Below are 24174 nucleotides of genomic sequence, written 5' to 3' on the forward strand. Positions count from 1 at the left end.
AGGCTTTGGCACCAACTTATCTTCCTTTCTGCTGTGACAGGGGATGACTGATGGCAACTAGGGCCTACCTAGGAGAGGTCAGCACCCAAGGATTCTAGAAAGGCTTCAAAGGCACATGCTCATGAACACATGCCCTATTTCTGATACAGTGCAAAAGAGTACAATGGTTTATCCCCTCATCCCTCCCACAGTATGTTCTGGGATGTTCCTGCTTTAGGTGGCCCTGAAATCCCTTAAGACCAACTACTTGGGGATGGGAAGTATAGGGAAATATGTGTCTTGAACAGAGAAGCAGGAGGCCAAGTGGGAAGCCAGGAGCACAAATTGATACCTGGTCTCAGCAGCAGCAAGCTCCTCTTCACTGGGCTGCCCAACTTCCCTGCCTCTACCTCCAACCCTCTGGCCTTGGGGAATCTGAATTGGAAGATTTACCTTAGTGAGCATAACAGCAGGGAATTCGACCCCTTCTGGCTTTAACTTACTAAAATATCCTCATAGCGAACCAAATTTACCTGTATTCAAACTGGGTCACCCTCCCAGCTATTGAGCCAGCCAGTGTGAGGGGAGCAGCAACCTGACCATTCCTGTGACTGACTTGGAGGAACCCAAAAAGAACTGGCTGAGCCCCCAAACTCTACCTTGGAGTAAAGCTCCTTGTGCTTCTTTAAAACTTCATGGAGTCTGGGAGAGGCTCCAAGACCACTTAGAGACAGGAAGATCCTTAAAAGACTAAATAGGTCTCACAGAATCTGGTACAGGGCAGCCATTGGTGAATAATGTCTGGGCATTGTGTTCTCCGCATAGCCTCCCGATGGTGGAAAGCCTTGGATACCCTTACTAGCAAGGCCAGGCAGATGAGAGAGGGAGGGGAGGAGCTATAGGATGGAGAGTTAAAATCTCTGAGCTGGGCTTTGTGGCACTCACATGTAGTCCTAGAGATTCAGAAGGCTGAGGCAGAAGGATTGCAAATTTGAGATCAGCCTTGGCAATTTAGTGAGACCCGTCTCAAAATAAAAGGAAGGGCTGGTACACAGCTCAATCGTAGAAGCACCCCTGGGTTCAATCCCCAATACTGCAAAATAAATAAAATGCTTCTGTATAGCTGGGGGTAGTGTAGGCCTGTGGGGTGGCCCTGCCCCTCTCTTTGGGCACAAAACTTCCCTGAGGACTTGGGTGGTAATCTCTTCATTCACCCTCAATGTTGGCTTCAGTTAGCCCCACTGGATAATAATTCTTTGGCCCTTCTCTTGACATCCCAATCTCTACCCTCTGCCCTCAGGACTATACTACACAGGGAAAATCAGATCCAGAGATAAATTCCCCAGCAGCAGTCAGCAGCCCAAAGAGGTGCCAGCTTGTGTCAGGTCCAGCCACTCTCTGTGATAAAGGTAAATGGTGTAGATGATTTAGACTGGATTAGGCTCTTTGCTTCTCCTTAGAGGTGTCATGAGCAGATTCTGAGTCTGCCATTATCAGATGTTCATACCAAATGCAGGAAAGCCTGGGGCAGTAGAAAGAAGTGTGTTATTTCCCCCCACAATGGTCTGACTAGCAGGTTGGCCTGTGCCTGGACTGGGTTCTTGAAATGTGACAACACAGGGTTGTAAAGTCAATAGACAATATTCCCCTTCCTGGGAAAGGCTTAGGTTTTTTGGTGGTCTCTCAATGGGACAAGGACAGACCCAGGAAAGTGGTAGGGTGGGGAAATGGGGCTGTTTTTTCATTTCCACAGAGCATGACTCACACTAACTCCCTGGAGCACAAGGTCAAACATGTACAGCTCCTCTGTACAGCCCCAACTTTGGAAGCCACATATAATATGGAGGTCTGTGGATTTTATTTACAACTAGGAAATGTGGATCTTCATGTCTCATTAGTATGGCAATCAGTCTCCTTCCCTGCACAGCACCAGAGTCCAAGTATAAGTGATCTTCTAATCTTCCACCCACCTGTCTCTCTGATGTGGTCCTGAAGGTGAAGAGAAGGATAACGTGGCATTAGGTTGGCACCCTCTATACTCTCTAACAACATTAGCTACTTGGGAGAAGTCTGAAGTAGAAACATAACTAGAACCATTTTCTCCATTGAGATTTAAAATGCCCAATGGATCAGAATTAAAGAAATACAGTAAGTAATACTTGTATGTGAAATGGCCACTGAGCCCAAGCTGGCACACTCAGAAGCTATGTCTCTCTGTTATCCAGTTCTTCTGGGGTTCTCCCTTGTGCAACACCACTGTCAACCCATTCTTTCCACAGAGAAAGCCTCACTCAAGCCCCTACTCCTGGGACTCTCTAATCTGGAATCTTCAGGAGCCACATGGCCTCACTCCTGCTACCTTTCTCTTGCCCCTTTCCTTCATGGCCTGTGTGTGCACTGCTTCTCTGCAGCTTCTCTCATTGCTTTTGCTCCTGGCCCTATGGTTTGTTTGCCTGGTATAGTAACCTCTTATTATCAGGTATCTCTTACTAATTCTGAGGTCTCAGTCTAATGTTGTTTGGGGACATTTTCCTAACATCACATTTCCCAGGCTCACACACTGCCACTCACACACACTCATGGAATCCTGTCCCACCTCCAACCCTGCCCCAGAATCCCTCTGAGTGCTCCAGACTGTGCACCCCTGAGGCTCCCTCTTTCTGCTCCCATCCTACCCTTCTGCCAGCTCCCACTCACACACTAATCCTGGCTGTGGTCTTTCCATGCTGGGATTCCTCACTCTCTTTCTCTGTGGCATCCCTTCTCTTCAGAGTTTTTGTTAGACTTGTTCGGTCCAGAATTGTTTCAAGTTAATTTAAAATACATCATTTTGACTATGCATTACCAAAAAGAGATACCCTAATGCTCTCAGATGTGGTCCCCAGACCAGCATGAGTTTGTCCTTTTTTCTTGACTAAACAAAACATGGGCTACTCCAGGGCCAACATCAGATGTCACCTTTTCATTGTGGTAGGGGGAAACTCCAAAGGTGTTTGGTGAATCCATAAATAGAGTCTCTAAAATTTCTTTTAACACAAAATATATTTGATGGATGTTCTTTTGTGACTTTCTACCACACAGTTTCAAATGACACTGGGGGAAGTGTCCAGTTTTTTCCTTTTTGACATTTTCAGTCAAATGCCTCTGTGTGACAGGATGCAATTTCTGTGGGCAGAGGAAAAAATGATTGAAGGGGAATACATAGAGAAATAAAAAGGACAGTACCTATAATCAGAATAAGTTTTTTCTTATATTTTGCTGGTGGCAATGACGCAGAGAGCCCTCCACAGACAAGCAAGAGTAGAGAGTGAAGGTGTTCGATGCTAGCTCCACAAATTAGGATCTGGGACAGCTTCTGAGATGCTTTGTGTTAGATACTGACCCGTGTCGTGTGCCACTGGTGAGGAGGAAGACAATATGCTTTTCCCAAAGGGTGATGATCTCCCCAGATGATGACTTTTCTCAGGAGGCAGGAGTGCTTTCCCGGAATAACCTTTTTGCTCTTTATTCAGCTGCTGCAGCAGATACTCATTAGTTACCACCAGGGATCTGAGGCCCAGGGGGAAAAAGACAGTCATGAAATCACAAAAGCAAAGTAGATGCCATTTGGGTCTGAAATGTTTGCTGAAGATAAATTTAAAATGAAGAAACATCTTTCAACAGAATTGTCCAATTTATGAGTGGGTTATTTTAAAAGCAAACATACAGTTTCCTCATTACAATCCTGTTTGTGTTCCAGACTGACTGAAGCAATAATACATTTCACATTTTATAGAGTGGTTGTTATATTGTTTCCAAAACACTTTACTGATGAGGTAAGTAGGGCACTGGTTCCTGATCAGTCCTCAATTTCTACCCACTCCCCAAATTACAACTTATTTTTCTAACTTGTCCTATCTCTGCAACTAAGAAAGATGCCAGCCTGTCTTTCTGAACCCTGTATTACCAAGTAATGTTGAAAGTCATCCATACATTGGCAATAAAAAAGGTATATATACAAAAGCTGTTCATTATAGTACTATTTGGTTTGTTTTTATTTTTGGTGCTGGGGATTGAACCCAGGACCTGAAGCATACTAAATACACACTCTACCACTGATCCATACCTCCAGCCCCTATGGTACTATTTTTCAACAGCCAAATATGGCTAACCAAAATATCCATAGACATTACAAGAAGACAATCAAATAAACTACAACACACATGAGAGTACTATGCAGCTATAAAAAGGAATAAAACTAACTTTATAGACCTCTGTGAACTTATTTCTAAGATAAAATGTTAAAAAAACATTATGCTTCTTTTTATATAATAAAGGGGGAATACAAATGCCAACACCCACAATGGAATGCCAGTAGGAGGGAAAAAAAGATAGAGGAGACAGGAAAAGGATCTACATTTTTCTGAATTTATCTTATTTTATAGATTTGATTTTGGGGCCACGTAAATGTTCTACATAATTATACAAATAAGATTAAATCAAAATAATAAAAATTCCCTAAGAATCAAAAGCAAAATGAAACAAGTGAACCCATACAAGTTAATTTAAAATACACTATTTTGACTACACATACCCTAAAAGAGATACCCTAATGCTCTCAGAATGTGGTTCCCAGATCAGCAGCAACAGTATCACCTGAAACCTTACTAGAAATGCATTTTCTCGGTTCCCACCCTACAAACATATAATGAAAAAAAATCCATCCAGAAGGGGACTGGGTTTCATCCTTTGAATATGAAGTTATTTCCATAAGAGAGTGATGAAGCGTAGAGTTGAAGGTTTGGGAATGGGGTGTTTGTATTTCAATGTCATTAAAAGTCCTAGTAAAGGTAGACTGGCAAATCAAGACTTCCAGGGCTTCCCTAGAACTGCCAAGCCAATGGCCTTGAGGTTTCCTCCAGTGTTTCTTGGTCTGCATCCAAGGATACTCTTCTGTGAAGATGCTGATGCTTTTGAGTACCACTGAAGAAGACATATACTTTGGATTCTTTCCCTATCACTCTCTGCTGAGTGCTCTTGATGCATCTTTTGTGACCAATAGCAGGAAGGCATTTTCCAAAGGAGCCAGGTGACTGGTTTTAGGGGGTACATAGTGAAGAAAGTTAGCTGACCCTCCAAAAGCTAACCCCATTAGAACCAGTGGGAAACTAATTATTGAGGTGCTACAACCCACCGAAGATGTTTAGTCCCTTCTGTATAAGAGCAGCACCAAAAGTAGTGCTTTGATCCCTGAGCTAACTGGCCAGTTGCTAGAGATTTACACAAATACTACAGTTACAATTTGCAAATTTTTATAGATATTAACATTAAAAACAAAGCAAAGGAGATAAAGGGAAGTAAATACCTGCTTCCAGAAACCAACTAAAGAGAACCTTGCCTACCTCTGACTTTCATGAAGAAGGGCAACGGTTTCCTCCAGCTTTTTCAGTTGGGCAAGTTCCTGGTTCAAGCAAGCCACCTGCATAGTCAACTGCTGGTTTTTGCGCAAAAGATCATCTACAAAGAGTACAGTAGCCGGGATGAGCAGGATTCCAAGCCACTCATCTTTGAGTAGAGCTTACATATTCAAATGGACATTTTGACAATTGAGTGCCCTATAGCACTCACCTCCAGACTCCAACAGGAGTTATGATGTCAAGAATATGGAGTTGGGCAACAGATCTGAATTACAATTTAACCACTTAATATTGAACATGTTAGTTCATGTTTCTGAGCTTCACTAGAGGTAATAACCCTGTCCTATAGCACCACTATAAGGATTCGATGAGTATTCTGTCCTCACTTCACATAAGCAGTCAACAAGTATTAGGTCTCCTGTAGTCTCCATTTTGGTTTGTGAATGCATGCCCTCCACTCCCCATGTAGTTTGTGAAAACATCTAGAACTGTCAGGCACATAGTAATGACTCAGTGAAGGTATGCATAAATGGAATTGTAGCTGAGACACTGATCTCTACCTCCCCAGATTCTACCATTGCCTGCAATAATGAGGTAGGAAAAAGCACAGGAACTTAGGTCAGTCTTCCAAAATAATACTTCTTAAATGTTCATATGCTTGTGAATCATTCGGGGATCTCATTAAAAATAGATTCTGATTCAGTAGGTCTGAAAAGAGGCCCAATATACAACATAATAAGCTCCCAGGTGGATATCCATAAATGTGGATAGCATTTTGAGATAGCACAGTTCTGGAAGGTGGAAAACAGGATGGCAGGGGCTGTACTCCTCAACAGAATAAGCCAAAATACTGAAACAGACCCTCTGGTTGATTGACAGACCTGTGGACCAACACATACTTATATTTTCAGAGTAGATAAATGGAGATTATTGTTTCAATTTTTCAGGCTTCTGAGTAACAGACTGTGCTGAGATTTAACAATGGAAATTCAGTGCTTCCAAATCAAGCTCTTCATGTGAATCTGAATGCCTCTAATTTGCTTAGGGAAGCTGAACTAGAAGTTTAAAGTGGAGGGCAGACTTTATCTAAAATACTGGCCTAGCTGACAGTGGTGAATGCCTGTAATTCCAGCAATTTGGGAGGCTGGGGCAGGAGAATTGCAAATTGGAAGCCAGCAATTTATCAAGACTCTCAAAATTAAAAAAAAAATTAAAAGGACTGGGATAAAGCTCAGCAGTTGAGTGCCCTGGGATTAATCTCCAGTATCACACACACACACACACACACACACAAAAAAAAAAAAGCAAAGAAAAATAAAACTAAAAAAAACCTGGCTTAAAATATGCTATTAATAAAGTAATATAAATAAAGACTTAAATGGGATATTATTTTTTTCTTGTAACAATAACAAAGCTAAAAAATCTTCATTGTTTGCAAAGGTGGAGTGAAAAAAGCATTGGAATACACTGCTGATGCAAGTGTAAATTGAAACCACCTTTCTTGGCAATGTGCAAAAAAAGTCTCAAAAAATGTCCACGTCTTTTGACTCACTAATTCTAACTTCCAGGAGCACATCCTAAGAAAGTAAATGTACACAAAGATTTACATATGTTAGATATGAATAGCAGCATTATTTATGGACTTATATAAATATTAGGTCTCAACTCCATCAGAAGGGAAGATGATTGCAAAGACACATTTTCATTCTAGGATCACTTCTTCCACTTTAGGTCTTTCTTAATGTTTGAAAACACTTTAGAATTACTTATATTTTCTGTATATTATTTATATAACCATTATTATTAGTAATGGTAGCCATATTTATAATAATAAACATCAGAAACAACTATACAGAGGACTAGGTAGATATAGTATATTCATGTGATACTGAAGGAACTACCTATGCCATTAAATTAGTAATATTAGTGTATAAAAACCAGGTCTGTGATTGCCTGAGGCAGAGAATGTAGGAAACTGTATAAGGGGCATGAGAGAACTTTCTTGATTAACAGAAATGTTCTGTATTATGATTAGGATCAAATTTAAAATGTGTGCACTGAGCACAGTGGTGTATGCCTATAATCCCAGTGACTCAGGAGGCTGAGACAGGAAGGTTGAAAATTTTGAGGGCAGTCACAACAAGTTAGTGAGCCTCTCAGCAATTTATAAAGATCCTGTCTTAAAAGAAAAAAATATAAAGGGCTGGTGATATAGCTCAGTGGTAAAGAACCTCTGGCTTCCATATCCAGTTTTGTTGGATGTAAATTAATAAAAAATGTTTTTGCAGTGTTGGGGATTGAACCCAGGGCCTTGCTCTATCACTAAGTCACAACCTCAGCCCTGTAAATTATTCTTTAAGACATCAGGATAGGGCTGGGGAGATAGCTCAGGTGGTAGAGTGCTTGCCTTGTAAGCACAAGGCCCTGGGTTTGATCCCCAGCACCCCCCCAAAAAAAAATCAGGATAAAATTTTAAAATTTTAATTAAACATGTGTATAAAGGTAAGTTAATAAAACACTAATGATAGTTATTGCTGGGTCATAGGGTTATACTTTCCTTATATTTTCCAAACTTTCTATAGAGAACACATTCTACTTCTATAATCACAAAAGCAAGTATCATTTTCAAAAATAATGGCAATAATAACATTTGTGCATGCTTTGTGCTGATGAAGAGCTTTCTGGTAGCCCAAGCCCCTTGCAATACATCTCTCTGAGGCAGAATGATTGTTTCTAATAACTTCCAAGAAAAGCAGTGACCAGGTAAGTCAAAGTTAGCCTTGTGAGCTTTGATTGATGAAGCTTATTAAATGGGTCATTTACAGGCAGTTTCTTGAGAAGTCCCACACATGACCTACCGTAAGTATGGGACTGGTGTCCACTCACAATCGAGGTGGCAGCACCTTCCTCCAACTGCTGAACTTTTTCTGACAAAATGAGGTTTTCCTCCAGCACTCTGACCAGTTTTTGCTTCAAACTTTCCTTTTGATCAGAAAACAAAATACCAACACATCAAGATTCTGACATCCTAAGATATTAGGAAGGAAATTAAAAAATTCTTAGAGGTAAATGAGAACAAAGAAACATCATATCAAAATCTCTGGGACACTATGAAAGCAGTACTTAGAGGGAAATTTATTTCATGGAGCGCATTTAATAAAAGAAGTAAAACTCAACAAATAAACGACCTAACACTACAGCTCAAAGCCCTAGAAAAAGAAGAACAGAACAGCACCAAAAGTAGTAGAAGACAGGAAATAGTTAAACTCAGAGCTGAAATCAATGAAATTGAAACAAAAGAAACAATACAAAAAATTGACAAAATAAATAGTTGGTTCTTCGAAAAAATAAACAAAATTGATAAACCTTTAGCCACACTAACAAAGAGAAGACGAGAGAAAACCCAAATCACTAAAATTCGGAGTGAACAAGGAAATATCACAACAGACAGGATTGAAATACAAAACATAATTAGAAGGTATTTTGAAAATCTATACTCCAACAAAATAGAAAATTTTGAAGGCATCAACAGGTTTCTAGAGACATATGAATTGCCTAAACTGAACGAGGAGGACATAAACAATTTAAATAGACCAATTTCAAGTACTGAAATAGAAGAAGTCATCAAAAGCCTACCAACAAAGAAAAGTCCGGGACCAGATGGGTTCTCAGCCGAGTTCTACAAAACCTTTAAAGAAGAGCTCATTCCAATACTTCTCAAAGTATTCCATAAAATAGAAGAGGAGGGAACCCTCCCAAACTCATTCTATGAAGCCAATATCACCCTGATACCTAAACCAGACAGAGACTCATCAAGGAAAGAAAATTTCAGACCAATATCCTTAATGAACATCGATGCAAAAATTCTCAACAAAATTTTAGCAAATGGCATACAAAAACATATTAAAAAGATAGTGCACCATGATCAAGTTGGTTTCATCCCAGGGATGCAAGGTTGGTTCAACATCAGGAAATCAATAAACGTAATTCACCACATTAATAGACTTAAAGTCAAGAATCACATGATTATTTCAATAGATGCAGAAAAAGCATTTGATAAAATACAGCACCCCTTCATGCTCAAAACACTGGAAAAAATAGGGATAGTGGGAACATTCCTTAACATTGTAAAGGCCATTTATGCTAAGCCCATGGCTAATATCATTCTAAATGGTGAAAAACTGAAAGCATTCCCCCTAAAAACTGGAACAAGGCAGGGATGCCCTCTTTCACCACTTCTATTCAACATCGTTCTTGAGACTCTGGCCAGAGCAATTAGACAAACCAAAGAGATTAAAGGGATACGAATTGGGAAAGAAGAACTCAAACTATCCCTGTTCGCTGATGACATGATTATATATTTAGAGGAACCTGGAAATTCCACCAGAAAACTCTTAGAACTCATAAGTGAATTCAGTAAAGTAGCAGGTTACAAGATCAATGCCCATAAATCCAACGCATTTTTATACATAAGTGATGAATCTTCAGAAAGAGAAATTAGGAAAACTACCCCATTCACAATAGCCTCGAAAAAAATAAAATACTTGGGAATCAATCTCACAAAAGAGGTGAAAGACCTCTACAATGAGAACTATACAACACTAAAGAAAGAAATTAAAGAACACCTTAGAAGATGGAAAGATCTTCCATGTTCTTGGATAGGAAGAATTAATATTGTCAAAATGGCCATACTACCTAAAGTGCTATACAAATTCAATGCAATTCCAATTAAAATCCCAATGATGTACCTTACAGAAATAGAGCAAGCAATTATGAAATTCATCTGGAAGAATAAGAAACCCAGAATAGCTAAAGCAATACTTAGCAGGAAGAGTGAAACAGGGGGTATTGCAATACCAGATCTTCAACTCTACTACAAAGCAATAGTAACAAAAACGGCATGGTATTGGTACCAAAATAGAAAGGTAGATCAATGGTATAGAATAGAGGACACGGACACAAACCCAAATAAATACAATTTTCTCATACTAGACAAAGGTGCCAAAAATATGCAATGGAGAAAAGATAGCCTCTTCAACAAATGGTGCTGGGAGAATTGGAAATCCATATGCAACAGAATGAAACTAAACCCATATCTCTCACCATGCACGAAACTAAACTCAAAATGGATCAAGGACCTCGGAATCAGACCAGAGACCCTGCAGATTACAGAAGAAAAAGTAGGTCCAAATCTTCACCTTGTTGGTCTAGGATCAGACTTCCTTAACAGGACTCCCATAGCACAAGAAATAAAAGCTAGAATCAACCACTGGGATAGATTCAAACTAAAAAGCTTTCTCTCAGCAAAGGAAACTATCAGCAATGCGAAGAAAGAGCCTACAGAATGGGAGAATATCTTTGCCAATCATACTTCAGATAGAGCACTAATCTCCAGAATCTATAAAGAACTCAAAAAACTTTACTCCAAGAATTCAAATCATCCAGTCGACAAATGGGCTAAGGAAATGAATAGACACTTCACAGAAGAAGATCTACAAGCAATCAACAAACATATGGAAAAATGTTCAACATCTCTAGTAATAAGAGAAATGCAAATCAAAACCACCCTAAGATTCCATCTCACCCCAATTAGAATGGCGATTATCAAGAATACGAGCAACAACAGGTGTTGGCGAGGATGTGGGGAGAAAGGTACACTCATACATTGCTGGTGGGGCTGCAAATTAGTGCAGCCACTCTGGAAAGCAGTGTGGAGATTCCTTAGAAAACTTGGAATGGACCCGTCATTTGACCCAGCTATCCCACTCCTTGGCCTATACCCAAAGGACTTAAAATCAGCATACTACAGAGACACAGCCACATCAATGTTCATAGCTGCTCAATTCACAATAGCCAGACTGTGGAACCAACCTAGATGCCCTTCAATTGATGAGTGGATAAAGAAACTGTGGTATATATATACAATGGAATATTACTCAGCCATAAAGAATGATAAAATTATGGCATTTGCAGGCAAATGGATGAAATTGGAGAATATCATGCTAAGTGAGATAAGCCAATCTCAAAAAGCCAAAGGACGAATGATATCGCTAATAAGTGGAGGATGACACATAATGAGGGGGAGGGAAGGGTTAGTGTTAGGGTTAGAGTTAGGGTTAGGGAGGGGGGCAAGTATGGAGGAAGGAAGTACTGTATAGAGGGTAAAGAGGGGTGGGAGGGGTGAGGGGAAGGGAAAAAATAACAGAATGAATCAAACAACATTACTCTATGTAAATTTATGATTACACAAATGGTATGCCTTTACGCCATGTACAATCAGAGAAACAACATGTATCCCATTTGTTTACAATAAAAAAAAATAAAATAAAAAAAATAAAGGAAATGCTTTCCATTCTCCCTCAAAAAAAAAAAAAAAAAAAAAAAAAGATTCTGACATCCTGAGTAGTGTTTTTAGAGGATTCAAAAAATCTTCTCTTTTAACTAGTGATAAAATGAATGGAGGTCAGCATCTGTGTGACTTTCTCACTAGAATTTAATTCATTGGCAAACATAGCTGCAGTGCAGCAAGAAAATCAATCACATGGAGTCATGATCTTTCCTATGGTTTATTCACAACTCTTGCTGAACAAATGATCATTTTGACAAGTGGTTAGCATTCTGAGTCATCTACTTAAAGTTTCTAGAACTGAACTTGGTGTCTGAAAATCCTCTAATGTTAAGAAAAGAGAGAAAAGCTTGGGGATATGAATTCCTTCTTCCTCTCACAGAGCCAGTAACCTGATGTTCTAAGATGGACACTGGTTCTAAGCTCTCAGCTCTATCAGAGGGAGGAAAGACAATCAGAGATATTTGCCTTCCTTCATTGTGCCCAAGCCATAATCTTCAAGAACATGATCCTAAATATTTTCACCCTAGGGTTTTTATTTCCTTCCCCTCACTTCCCATTTTCAAGTGTTTCTTCAAAATATTTTGATTAGGGCTAGGATGAGGAAGTCATTCCTGCAGAACTTCCAAGTTGTCCCTAACCTGGAAAGTTTTGTGTTTCTGATTTGTCAAGCCTGACTTTCCAATATTGGTGGCAGAGTGTTTAGGTGTTCATAGTGATGATGATCTTTAGGTCTTAGAGGTATTCATAGTGATGATGATCTTTAGGTCTTAGAGGTGTTCTAGTTCTGCTGCTCAGTCCTTTTCTAGTAAAGGAAGAGGAAGAAGAAAGATGAGGGAGTCATACCATATCATTAGGGACCAGTTGCCCAGCCTCCTTCAGTTCACTCTCCCTCCATCGGAAGGCTTTTAAGGATGGGTCTTCAGGATGTGAGCGACACCACTGTTGAGGAGGAGCTGGGACTACCAGAGACAGAAGCAAATCTCGGGCAGGACCTGCCAAAAATTCAGGTTGGGTACATGCGCCAATCTTAAAAGCTAAAGCACAAAATTTCTAGTCAATAACCATCAGCTCTGTAATCTATCTCCTTTTTACAAGAATTCAGTTAAGTGGCTGTAAGAGGTGCTTTGTGAAGGCTAATATATTATATCCCATGTCCTCAGTGGAGGAACAGCAACAACCCTTCCCAAGTGCACTACTCTCAAGTCACTGATTTATGGCTCCAGGGCATAATTTCCTACCAAATGAGAGCAAAAGGTCAACTTGGGAAGGAAAATAATTGGGCTATGGTTTCTTCTCTTATGTGTCCCTTTCAGGAAAAAATTTTTTAGTGCTGGGGACTGAACCCAGGGTCTCATGTAAACTAGGCATGCGCTCTGCCATTGAGTTACAACCCAGTCCTTAGAAATAATAATAAAAAAAAAGCTTTTCCAACCCAAACAAATTCCAAGTTTCTAGTTTTCACTTCAACTTTTATTAACACCCAAAGTTCCTTGCATTCTTCTTCCATTAAACAACAAACACACGAAATCAACATTTGCAAAGCTGCTTTTCCCCATGTTTCTAAAAGAGAATCCCTTGGGAGGTCAAAAAAGAATCCCTAGGTCATTTTCTCATTGAAGTTTCTCAAATCATAAAATTTAAACAGTTAGCTCAGAATTCTGATGATCAAACCTAATTTCTGTTATATTCATTATTGGAATTTTCCCAAGGATCATAAAATATTTTTGTAATTATTTGCATGACCATTCTCAATTTACATATCTATCTGGTCATTCTATATATTACTAAATCCTACATGTGTGAGCGTGTGTGCTTGCACACACACACACACACGCACACTCACACAGACATCACAGGAAAAACAAAACAGTTGCTACAAAACAATTGGAAAGAGTGCTGATTTTTAAAGTATAGGGAAGACAAATGTGAGAAAAATGCATATTTGTTAATTATGGTGTTTATGAGACATTTTATATATAAGAACAATTTTCCTTGCAAGTTAAGAGGTCTAAGTGACTTAGCAGAACACAGAGCAAAAGCAAGATACAGTTCTCCTCAAGGAACTGCAAATGCACTAACTCACCCAGAAACTTCTTGTTGAGGAGGAGGGAGCCAGAGCCACTCCAGTGCTTATCCACAAGCTCCAGGAGCTGTCTGAGGACAGTGGCCACATGGGGGGTTCTGGCAGAGATCGGGGGACTGTGGTTTCCTGGCAAACCATGTAAACTGCCCAGGTCACTAGAGAGAGGCTCAAGAAAAAAAACACAAAACCCCCCAACCATTTGTCATTCTTACACAATATGGGAAGTAAGAATCCAGACATTTAAAGCATTAATTTTTTTAAAAAGGGTAAAAAATAAAAAAGAAAGATGGTTTCATCTTCCAGTGTGAATTTGAGTAATATGTTATTTATGGCCAAGGCAAACACATACAATATTCAAGGATAATGTCAAAGGTAACTATTTTCTATCATACATTAACAATAAAAATGTGTTTCTTGACACCTACATCTACGATTTGGTATACTGTGTAATAGCGAAAGGTTAAAATGTAGAACATTTTAAAAAGTACAATATATCATAGAGTAAAATTGGGAGTAATAAGAAATTATAATTCATAATAAGCTTCTACTTAATATGTTAATATATTAACAAGTATAAATATCCTACAACATTTTAAATGTTATATATTAAATGTTATTATTGGTGCCAGGTGTGATAGTGTACACCTGTAATTTCAGAGACTAGGGAGGCAGGAGGACTGCAAGTTCAAGGTCAGCCTGTGCAACTTAGCAAGACCCTATCTCAAAATAAAAAATAAAAAAGGCTAGGGATATAGCTCAGTGGTAGAGTGACCCTGGGTTCAATCCTAGTACCATTAAAAAAAAAGTTACTGTTGAACCTAGTACTAAAGGTATTTTTTATTCAGTAAGTTATATATATAATTTGTATAGATAGATCTGTATAGTAAAATTCACAATTTTTTGTGTTACAGGGATTAAACTCAGGGGTGCTTTGCACAGAGCTATAGTCTCAGTTCTTTTTAATTTTTATTTTGAAACAGTGTCTTGCTAGGTTGCCGAGGTTGGCCTTGAACTTGAGATCCTCCTGCCTTAGTCTTCTGAGTCACTGGGATAATAGGCGTGTGTTATTACACCTGGCCACAGCTGTTTTTATTCATTGTGACCTGACATTTATGTAATTTATATAATTGTGAATTTTATTGTACAAATTAAACAATCTTTTCTGTAGAGTCTCATGGACTAATAAAACTGATATAAATTTAAAAGAGCCAAATTATTTCTCAATCTTTTGATGAAAAAAATTATGGATGGTTGTGCCTGAGGTAAAAATACTGGGGTTGTGCCTCAGTGGTAGAGAGCTCACCTAGCACATACAAAGCACTGGGTTCAATCCTCAGCACCACATATAAAAATAAATAAAGGCATTGTGTCCAACTACAACTAAAATTATTTTTTTTAATTATGGATGGTTAATTAGATAATCAAACAATACTAAAGACAGTGATATTTATGACTCAAGTTACATGTGTTACGCATGATGACAGGGAAAGGCAATACAAATGGAATAAATATTTGCTCAACAGATCTCTGCTGACCACTGATCATGTGTCTTGAGAGTACTAAATAAGGACTATAGATAAATGAAGGTGTGAAAGATAGGGTCCTTTATGAAGTTAACAACCTAATTGGGGAAAAAAGTCATAGAAAGTCTGGTCACACCACAGGGCCACTTTATAGGAACTTGTCAATAATGAATATTTATTGTCATTAGTTTTTTGTACTTTTGTGTGTACATTATGAAGCAACTTGGAAATATATATGCCTTTCAGCATTTTTATTTCTCACCATCTGGGGAGAGTTGGGGATAATTTTTATGAACTTTGAGATAATTTTGTAACTTTTTACATGTCTTTTAATTTTCAGCAAGTTATACTTTATTTACCTTATGGGGGTTTTAAAGAAATAGCTACGCTAATTTTTTATAATTTGTGTCTCTAAAGCCAGTTGGTTAAAAATAAGTTTTCTAATTATAAATTCATGTGTAGTTTAACTGTGCAACATAAGATTGTTTTTATACCTTTAAAAGTTTAATGCTCTTTTCTTTTGGGGAATTTTCTGACTTAACAGCTTATAGAAATGGAACAGCATATTTCTTTTATATTTATATTCAGGACATGGAGGTATGGCTCAGTGTAGGGCATTTGCCTGGTATGTGTGAGGCCCTGGATTTCATCCCCAGCACCTTAAAAAAATGTTTGGCTTTATATTTATATTCAAGAAGCTTTCCATATTAAAAAAAAGAACAACAACTAATGTCTAACAGGAAAGGGAGTTTATAGTCCAGAAAAGTGTATTGAGATTTTAACAATATAATAGGAAGCAGAGGTAAAATTTTTTCCTAAAACTTTTTACTAATGTGGCATCCCAGATATTCTAAGTGATACTGAGCCTTCACCCTAAATACATTAACTCTCAGTTAGTGTTTTGTCTGATAAAATGGGCACTGTTGTCAGAGAATGGGGAGGGGGAGAGATAGATAGAAAAAACCAGATAAATAGATAGGTAGATAGATAGATAGATAGATAGATAGATAGGGACCAAAAGCTTAAAAATAGTATTACATGACTGCCCCCTTTGGTGCATAAAAATTATAACCACCTCCAAAGTTCTGTAAACTGAATAGGAAGTAAAGAGTCAAAAAAAAAAAAAAAAAATCCAACCAAACAAAAAATGACCAAAAAACTCCTGTAAACTCATCCCAAATGGGCCAAAGATTTCCAACAATTAAAAATATAAGTGACTAGAAATAGTAGTTCTTGACCAAATATCCTGTTCCCTTACAGGACAGTAAATGATTAACTGACAAATGATCATGGGCCCAGGGAAAGAGAGGACCCTAAGCACTGTGGTTCCTGTAATTAAAGTGAGAAGTCTTCATGATGTCAGTAAGACCTGAAGCAAAATTAGCATTCGAACAGATGAGAGAGGAGAGTGGAGGGCATTTTCTGTAAGGAATGTATTTGGGATGAGTTTGCTGGGCCAAACTCCAGGTAAATAATAAAGTTTTAATTATATACACTATTGCATTATGATTTTATTTAATGAATCATATGTGTAGGAATGTTCTTGATTTTTCATTCATTCTCAGACTCACTTTTATCTAAAAATGCTTTGGATAATCTAATTTATCTTCTTGTTGCTACTTTGGGAAAAATTTAGAATCATGAATTTCTAGGCAGAAAAGTAAAAACAATGCTTTTTATAAAAACAATTTCAAGTAAGTCATTTGTGGCTGAAAAAAAGGAGTAAAAATAATGAGATCATAAACATTGATGCTATAGAGATTTTTAACCAACCCAGAGGCCCTGAACTTTCTGAATTCCTTCCTGTTGGTAAACTCTGTGGGCCACTTTTTATTAAAGTACTTGCCCCACCACAGTTTTGCTCCAGAAGTAGATCAGGGATAGTTTCCCTGTGATAGAAAGGAGAGAATGGTGGCAGTAGGGAATGATTTTCCCAAGGACAGAAGAATCACAGGTTTGGGCATGACAGTGTTAGCCACTGGCATCTGAAAATTCTTTTGAAGCTCTAGCACTATTGTCCAGAACCAACACCATCCCCACCAGAACCCCATTGTAGTCATGAACTGGATATGTTTCTTATACACACAAACAAACAAGCCAACACTTGCCTCACTGCCTGTAGCATCTCGGAAACCATGCTTTGAACTCAGGTTGGCAAGGATATTGTCCTTCCGTTTGAATCCTCTCTTGGATGGGCTTAATGACCTCTTGGTCAGAATCTCTCTGTCTTCTGAAGTCCCAGGAGGTAATAGCAGCATTCTAAGAGAGTTTCCCAGGACAGAGTTGTTTGGGAAAGAACCATGCACTGGTGTTAAATCACTGAGGTTGCTGGATAATTGTTGCTCTACATTGACCAGCAGAGCAGGGTCACTGTTGAAATGGGTTGTGGCATACAGATCTGTGGAGGAAACAGGTTGCAAGATGAACCTGCCTTTCAACTACCTATGCTTTACTTCTATTGGTAGTTACAATGAGTCCAAAGGTCATAATAATCACTCCCTAGCAAACACCCTCAACTCTCTGGATCCTTTCTCTCCCCTTCACCTGATAAAATCTCAATTCTGATTAAATTCAACTATCCACACACTCTAAGCCTACACCAGAGCAGTGGAATGTGGTTGGAGAATAACATGCATCTGACCTTCCACACTATCCTGACCACTATCTTGTCTACGCTTTTAGTTCTGTCCAGCCTTTATACATTACTCTGGTAAATTTAGTTTTCTGTATTCTGAGAGGATCATTTCACATCTCTTTTCTCCTCAAATTTCCAATATTATCTCCTCCCTCCTTTCTCTAAGGTGATGACCTAACTTTATTTCACAGAGAAAATAGAGGCAATCAAAGAAAATGTCCATGTGATCACTCCACTAAATCTATCAATTCTAACTTGTATTTGTATCCATAAATTCTCTACCTACTTCTTATTACGATAGATTAACCATCGTGCTTCATTTAAAGCCAAACTCTTTGTTGGTAGACTAGATCCTATTTCTTCTTGACTGAATAAGGATTTTTTACTTGTAATTGTCCCCTTTCTTTCCTGCATTACCAATTTTCCCCTTGTTGATTATTTCCATCAGAATCTCCCTTTTCCCCTTCAGCTATATTTCTATTTCTCTGTTCCCCTTTACTATAAAACTCCTTCAATGGGTTGTTTATTTCACCCTGAAGTTGTCATTTTTAAAAAAATTTTTTTAGTTGTTGATGGACCTTTATTCATTTATTTATACGCAGTGCTGATAATCGAACCCAGCGCCTCACACGTGAGGCAAACATTCTACCACTGAGCCACAATCGCAGCCCTGAAGTTGCCTTCTCTGTTGCCAAATACCGTAATAGCTTTTCAGTCCCAGTTATCACTATCAGCACTGTCACTCCCACCTTCTCCTCCTCCTCTTTTGTGGTTCTGGTGATTAAACCCTGGCCCTCATGCATGCTAGGCAAGTGTTCTACCACTGGGCTACAATCCAATAGTACAATCCCACCTTCCTGAAACACATTCTTCATTTGACTCCCAGGATAACACTCCCTCTTGGCTTTTCTCCTACGTTACTAGTTGCTTCTTCCTCACTCTCCATGATGATTTCTCTTCATCTATTCAGTTTATAATGGTCAGAGAGGTCAGGATCACTCCTGGGATCTCTTTCCTATCTATATTCACTCCCTGGGTGAGAATTCATCTAGTTTCACAGTTTTAATACCACTAATACACTTATAATTCCCTAATTTATATTACCAGCCACATCTTTTCCCCTGAATTCCAGACCAATAAGTTCAATTATAAAGTTGGCTTCTCTGAAATCTTTTAGTAGCTACCTCAAACTTAAGAAATCTGAAACCAAACTCTTGGTATTTATCTGAAAACTTGCTCTTCCCACTCTTTTCCATCTTAATAACTTCATTATTCTAGTTGTTCAGACTCTAGAACCTGGGGTTATCTTTGACTCTCTCCCACACTTCATCCTCAGTCCACAGCAAATCACAGGGTGTTTTCTCTTTGAGCATATCCAGAATCTGAACCTTCAGAGTATCCTATTACTTCTTACCACCTTCACCGCTCTCTAGCTCAGGTCACCACCAACTCTTATCTGGAATATAACCATTTAAATGGTTAAAAGAATTCTCATCCTTGCCTACTTCCCACAGTCTATTTTCAATCCAGTATCCAGAGTCATTCTTTTCTTTTTTCAGTACTAGCAATTGAACTCAGGGTCTTACACATGCTAGGCAAGTGCTGTGCCACTGAATTACATATCTAGCCCTTTTTAAAATTTTATTTTGGGACAGGGTCTTGCTAAGTGGCCTCAAACTTGCCTCAACCTTTAGAGTAGCTGGGATTGCAGGTGTATGCCACCTGCCCAAACAAAGTAATTCTTTTATTTTTATTTTTCAGGTAGAGTAATTATTTGGTGAGATCACATCATCCCCTGTTACAAATACTACAACTTCTTCTTCTTTTTGGTATTAGTATTAAACCCAGGGGCACTTAACCACCGAGCCACATCTCCAGTCCTTTTTATGTTTTATTTTGAGGCAGGGACTCATCACATTGCTTAGGGCCTAAGTTGCTGAGGCTGGCTTTGAACTCATGATCCTTCTGCCTCAGGCTCCCAAGATGCTGGGATTTCAGGTGTGTGCCACTGAGTCAGGCCCTTCAACTACTTCTAACCTCACTCAGAATAAATTTTGGCTATCTCTCTGACTTCATCCATACACTTCACTTAACTCTACTATAGCCACATTGGCTCCTTCTTGTTTTTTAAACACACCAAGCATTTTCCAGCCTTGGGGAATTGTACTTAGTACTCTCACTAGAAAGTTCTCCTCTCACTTATCTACATGGCTTATACTCTTGCTTCATTCAAGTCTCTATTTTTATAATGCCTCATCAAAGAAGCTTTCCTTGATCATTCAATCTAAAACATCACCTCATCCTTATATTTTTCATCACAGCACTTCTCATAGCTTGACACATGTTTATAAATTAACTTGGTTTATTGTCTGTTTTTTATGAAAATGTAAGCTCATGAAAGTAGGGAATTTTAAAAAATTATGGAATTTGATTTTGCTCACTACTTTTTCTGAAGAGCTAGAACTAGAATAGTGTCTTGGCATATAGTATGTGTACTGGGAGTTTTATTGAATAAGTTAATAAATAATTGAAGAACAGTCTCCATCACTTATTCTCAAACTAGTTTCTTATGCAAGTAACTCATAATATCAGGGATTGTGGTCAGAGAATATTATATGCTGCTATAAACACATCCTGGGATGCTATGTAACTATAATAACATGTAGCTATGAAGCTCACATTCCTACAAATTTTCTCCAATTTATCTGTTATGTTAAACTCATACCCTGCAGATTTCTGGAAGTTCCAAGGACCACTAGATACCCTGAAATACAATTTAAGAAATGTTAATGTGCCAGGTGCTATGGCACACACCTGTAATTCCAGCAACTCAAGAGGCTGAGGCAGGAGGATCTCGAGTTCAAAACCAGCCTCAGCAACTTAGTGAGGTCTTAAGTAACTCAGGGAACCCCTGTCTCTAAATAAAATATAAAAAAAGGCTAGGGATATGGCTCAGTGGTTAAGTGCCCCTGGGTTCAATCCCCGGTACCAAAAAAAAAAAAAAAAAAAAAAAGAAAAAGAAAGAAATGCTAATGCAATTTAAGAAATGTTAATTTCAAAATGTCCAGTTATACTTTCTACCTTCATGCCTATGAAAAAAAGATCTGTAAACTGACAGGAAGCTATTACCTGAACTGAGCTTCAAAAGTCTTTCGGTGCTGGAATCAGGGTTTGACAGAGAAGTCAGTAAGTCTCCACAGGAATGGGATGTGGTGGCCTTTATATCATTTGGAGGCTTTGTGCTATATTCTCGGTAGTTCTTGTTTCTCTGAGGCCTTTTACCAAGACTTCCATGCAGGGATCGAGTTTGAGAATAATGACCATCATAATTTTCCAGACCAATATCGGAAGGTATCTGATAGGGATGGATCTGGCTAGAATCACCCACATCCAGGCGTTTACCCAATGAGGCATCATGGGAAAGTTGGTAAGTATCGGGTCTTGTTATCAAGTCCTTTTCTGGAGAAGAACCTGAAGATTTATTGTCCAAAAAAGATATTCGGTACCCATCTCTAGTCATCTTCTCCGGGGATTGGACTGTAGGCTGATGAGGCGAGTAGTGTCTAAATTCTAATCACCACCAAGAGGGAAAAAACACACATAATGAGAATTCTTCTTGGAGTGCCCCTGTTCACTGAGACAGAAAAAGTTCTTGGGACAAGGCGGATAATAATTTTGATAAATGGTAGTACAAAGTGATAAAAGAATTTCCAACACATGGACAACAGCAACAAAATGTGGGACATTTATGCAAACAATCTATTAACATTCTGGAGATAAATTTCTTTTTTAAAAATTTTTATTCATTTATTTATATGTGGTGCTGAGAACTGAACCCAGTACCTCACATATGCAAGGCAAGTGCTCTACTACTGAGCCACAACCTCAACCCTGGAGATAAATTTCATATTAATAAAATCTCCTAGGAATTTCTTCCTAAAACTGTAGGATCAGTTTTCTAAATAGTTATTTCACATAAAAATTTTATGTACTACCACATGACAATAATTGTGATTTTATATATTGAGTCTACAAAATAATTGATCTACAAAAGTGTACAAAATAACCAACAGAGATGCCCTTCAGTTGATGAATGGATAAAGAAACTGTGGTATATATACACAATAGAATATTACTCAGTTATAAAGGAGAATAAAATTATGGCATTTGCTGGTAAATGGATGAAGTTAGAAAATATCATGCTAAGTGAAATAGGCCAAGCCCAAAAAACCAAAGGCCGAATGTTTTCTCTGATATGTTCATGACAATATACAACGAAGGGGGTGAGGGGGGAGAAAAGCATGAAAGAACTTTGGCTGGTGTAGAGGAAAATGGGGTGGGGGTGGGGAACAGAAAGATAGTAGAATGAAACAGACAGTATTACCCTATGTATATTTATGATTACATGAATGGTGCGAATCTACATTATGTACAACCATAGAAATGAAAAGTTGTACCCAATTTGTTTACAATGAATCAAAATGCAGTCTATAAAAATAAAAAAGATTTTAATAAATAAAAAAAGTAAAACATAAAAAAGTGTACAAAGTAATATTGATTTAATAGACTTCTTGCAATAAAGCTAAGCCAACTCCCAAACTCCATCCAGAGACACTAGGTTCATTCTTGGGGACCACTATCCTAAGCCAATTAAATGATAGGGAATACAAAACCTATGAAAATCTCTAACTTAGGTACTAACCCAGTTACAAAACATTTCTCTCAGATAGCTATATCTTTCATCCCCAAAAGTCAGAGTGGGGCAGGTAGAACACCACAAAAAGAGAAAGCCCTGTGCTCTTCGGTGCTTTAAGAGCTTCATATGATTAAAGTGCTTCCTTATTAAAAAAAAAAATACTGTATCTGATTGGTCACATTAACTCTTTCAACTCTGATGTTCTTAAGTACCTATAAGAACCTCAATGTGTTACCGAGGATTGACACATACAGTGTGGAAAAGGTCATAGAACAATATCATTAGGTAACAAAAAGAATATAAGAACAAGGGACTTCTATTTTAAGTAATGGCAAATTAATTCGATTATCATCCTATTGAAGACATTAAAGAAGTAGGATGATACATATTCTTAAAAGCATCAAAGAGCTAAGAAGATAGGAATTTGTAGGTCCAAATCTAGGAACAAAAGAAATCCTATTGGTAAGTCTAGCATGGAAAGTCACTTTTTTAGGATAAAAGGGACAGAAATACAAGTCTAAGGTCCACCCAAGGTGGGGTATAACAACACCCTACCAACACACACACACACTAAAAGGGAACTCTGGGGAGGATACAGTATCCACAGTAAAGATAAACCAGAAATAACTAGCTCTTGGAATGACTGGTAATGCAAGTTTGCATCATCTGGTAGTTCAGAGAACTTCAAAGCTTAAGTTGGAATCAAGGTGACTGATAGTGTTTTGGGTGCCTGCTAGAAGCAAATGAAAATCTGTTCTGGAAAAAATATACTCATTTAAGAACTAATAATTAATTGTTAGTTCAAATAATTATTCAAATCTAATAGCCAACAAAGATTCAAAACATACACAAAGGAACTGAGACAACATAAATAAAAACTAGTAGGGAAAAAAGACAACAAACACAGACCTCCCCCAAATCAGACATTACAAAAAACAGATATAGCCTATATACAGGCATGCTTATCATGTCTAGAGAAACATAAAGGAAGTCTTTACTCTACTATTATGTATATCTAAAAAGAAAAAAAAGGTCCGAATTTTCTCCTTAGAAAAACTGACCCAGAGGATTTGAAAAAGCATATAGAACAACAACAAAATTGGAATGAAGAATTCAGCAGACAGGTATAATAATAAATTAGATATAGTTGAAGAGAATGTAAGTAAACTGAAAACTGGTCAGAGGGAATTAAACAGACTGTAGACCAGTCAAAGATGAAAAATATAAAGAGATAAAGAGGACAAAATGAAAATCTCTGACATATATTTAATTAACTAAGAGTTCCAGAAAGATAAAAGATACAAAAGAATGGGTCACAAACAGTATTCGAAGTACTGTCCAGAACTAATGAGATGTAATTCACAGATGTGAGAAGTATAATAAATACCAAACAGAATAAATGAAAATAAACCCAAGCTGGGCCTAGTGGCACACACCTGCAATTCCAGTGGCTTGGAAGGCTGTTCAAAGCCAGTCTCAGCAACTTAGTGAGGCTCTAAGCAACTTAACCAGA

General features: G+C 38.1%; 1 protein-coding gene across 9 annotated transcripts in view; it reads right to left on the reverse strand.

Moving 5' to 3' along the window:
* Window positions 1–3002: 3002 nt before the first annotated feature.
* Window positions 3003–24174, reverse strand: part of LRRC36 (leucine rich repeat containing 36) — a 59584-nt gene continuing 38412 nt past the window's right edge. For 6 of the 9 annotated variants that reach the window (XM_079118492.1, XM_079118497.1, XM_079118495.1 and 3 more), the window contains 7 exons: window positions 21095–21535; window positions 17439–17728; window positions 13808–13973; window positions 12568–12716; window positions 8234–8357; window positions 5361–5475; window positions 3003–3528 (listed from right to left, as the gene is read on the reverse strand). In XM_079118492.1, coding sequence (XP_078974618.1) covers window positions 3303–3528; window positions 5361–5475; window positions 8234–8357; window positions 12568–12716; window positions 13808–13973; window positions 17439–17728; window positions 21095–21535 — 1511 coding nt within the window. In that variant the 3' untranslated portion in view covers window positions 3003–3302. The other 3 variants (XM_079118493.1, XM_079118494.1, XM_079118498.1) reach the window with 3 other exon arrangements.

The sequence above is a fragment of the Sciurus vulgaris genome (assembly GCF_902686455.1).
Source record: "Sciurus vulgaris genome assembly, chromosome: 17".
NCBI classification, from domain to species: Eukaryota; Metazoa; Chordata; class Mammalia; order Rodentia; family Sciuridae; genus Sciurus; species Sciurus vulgaris.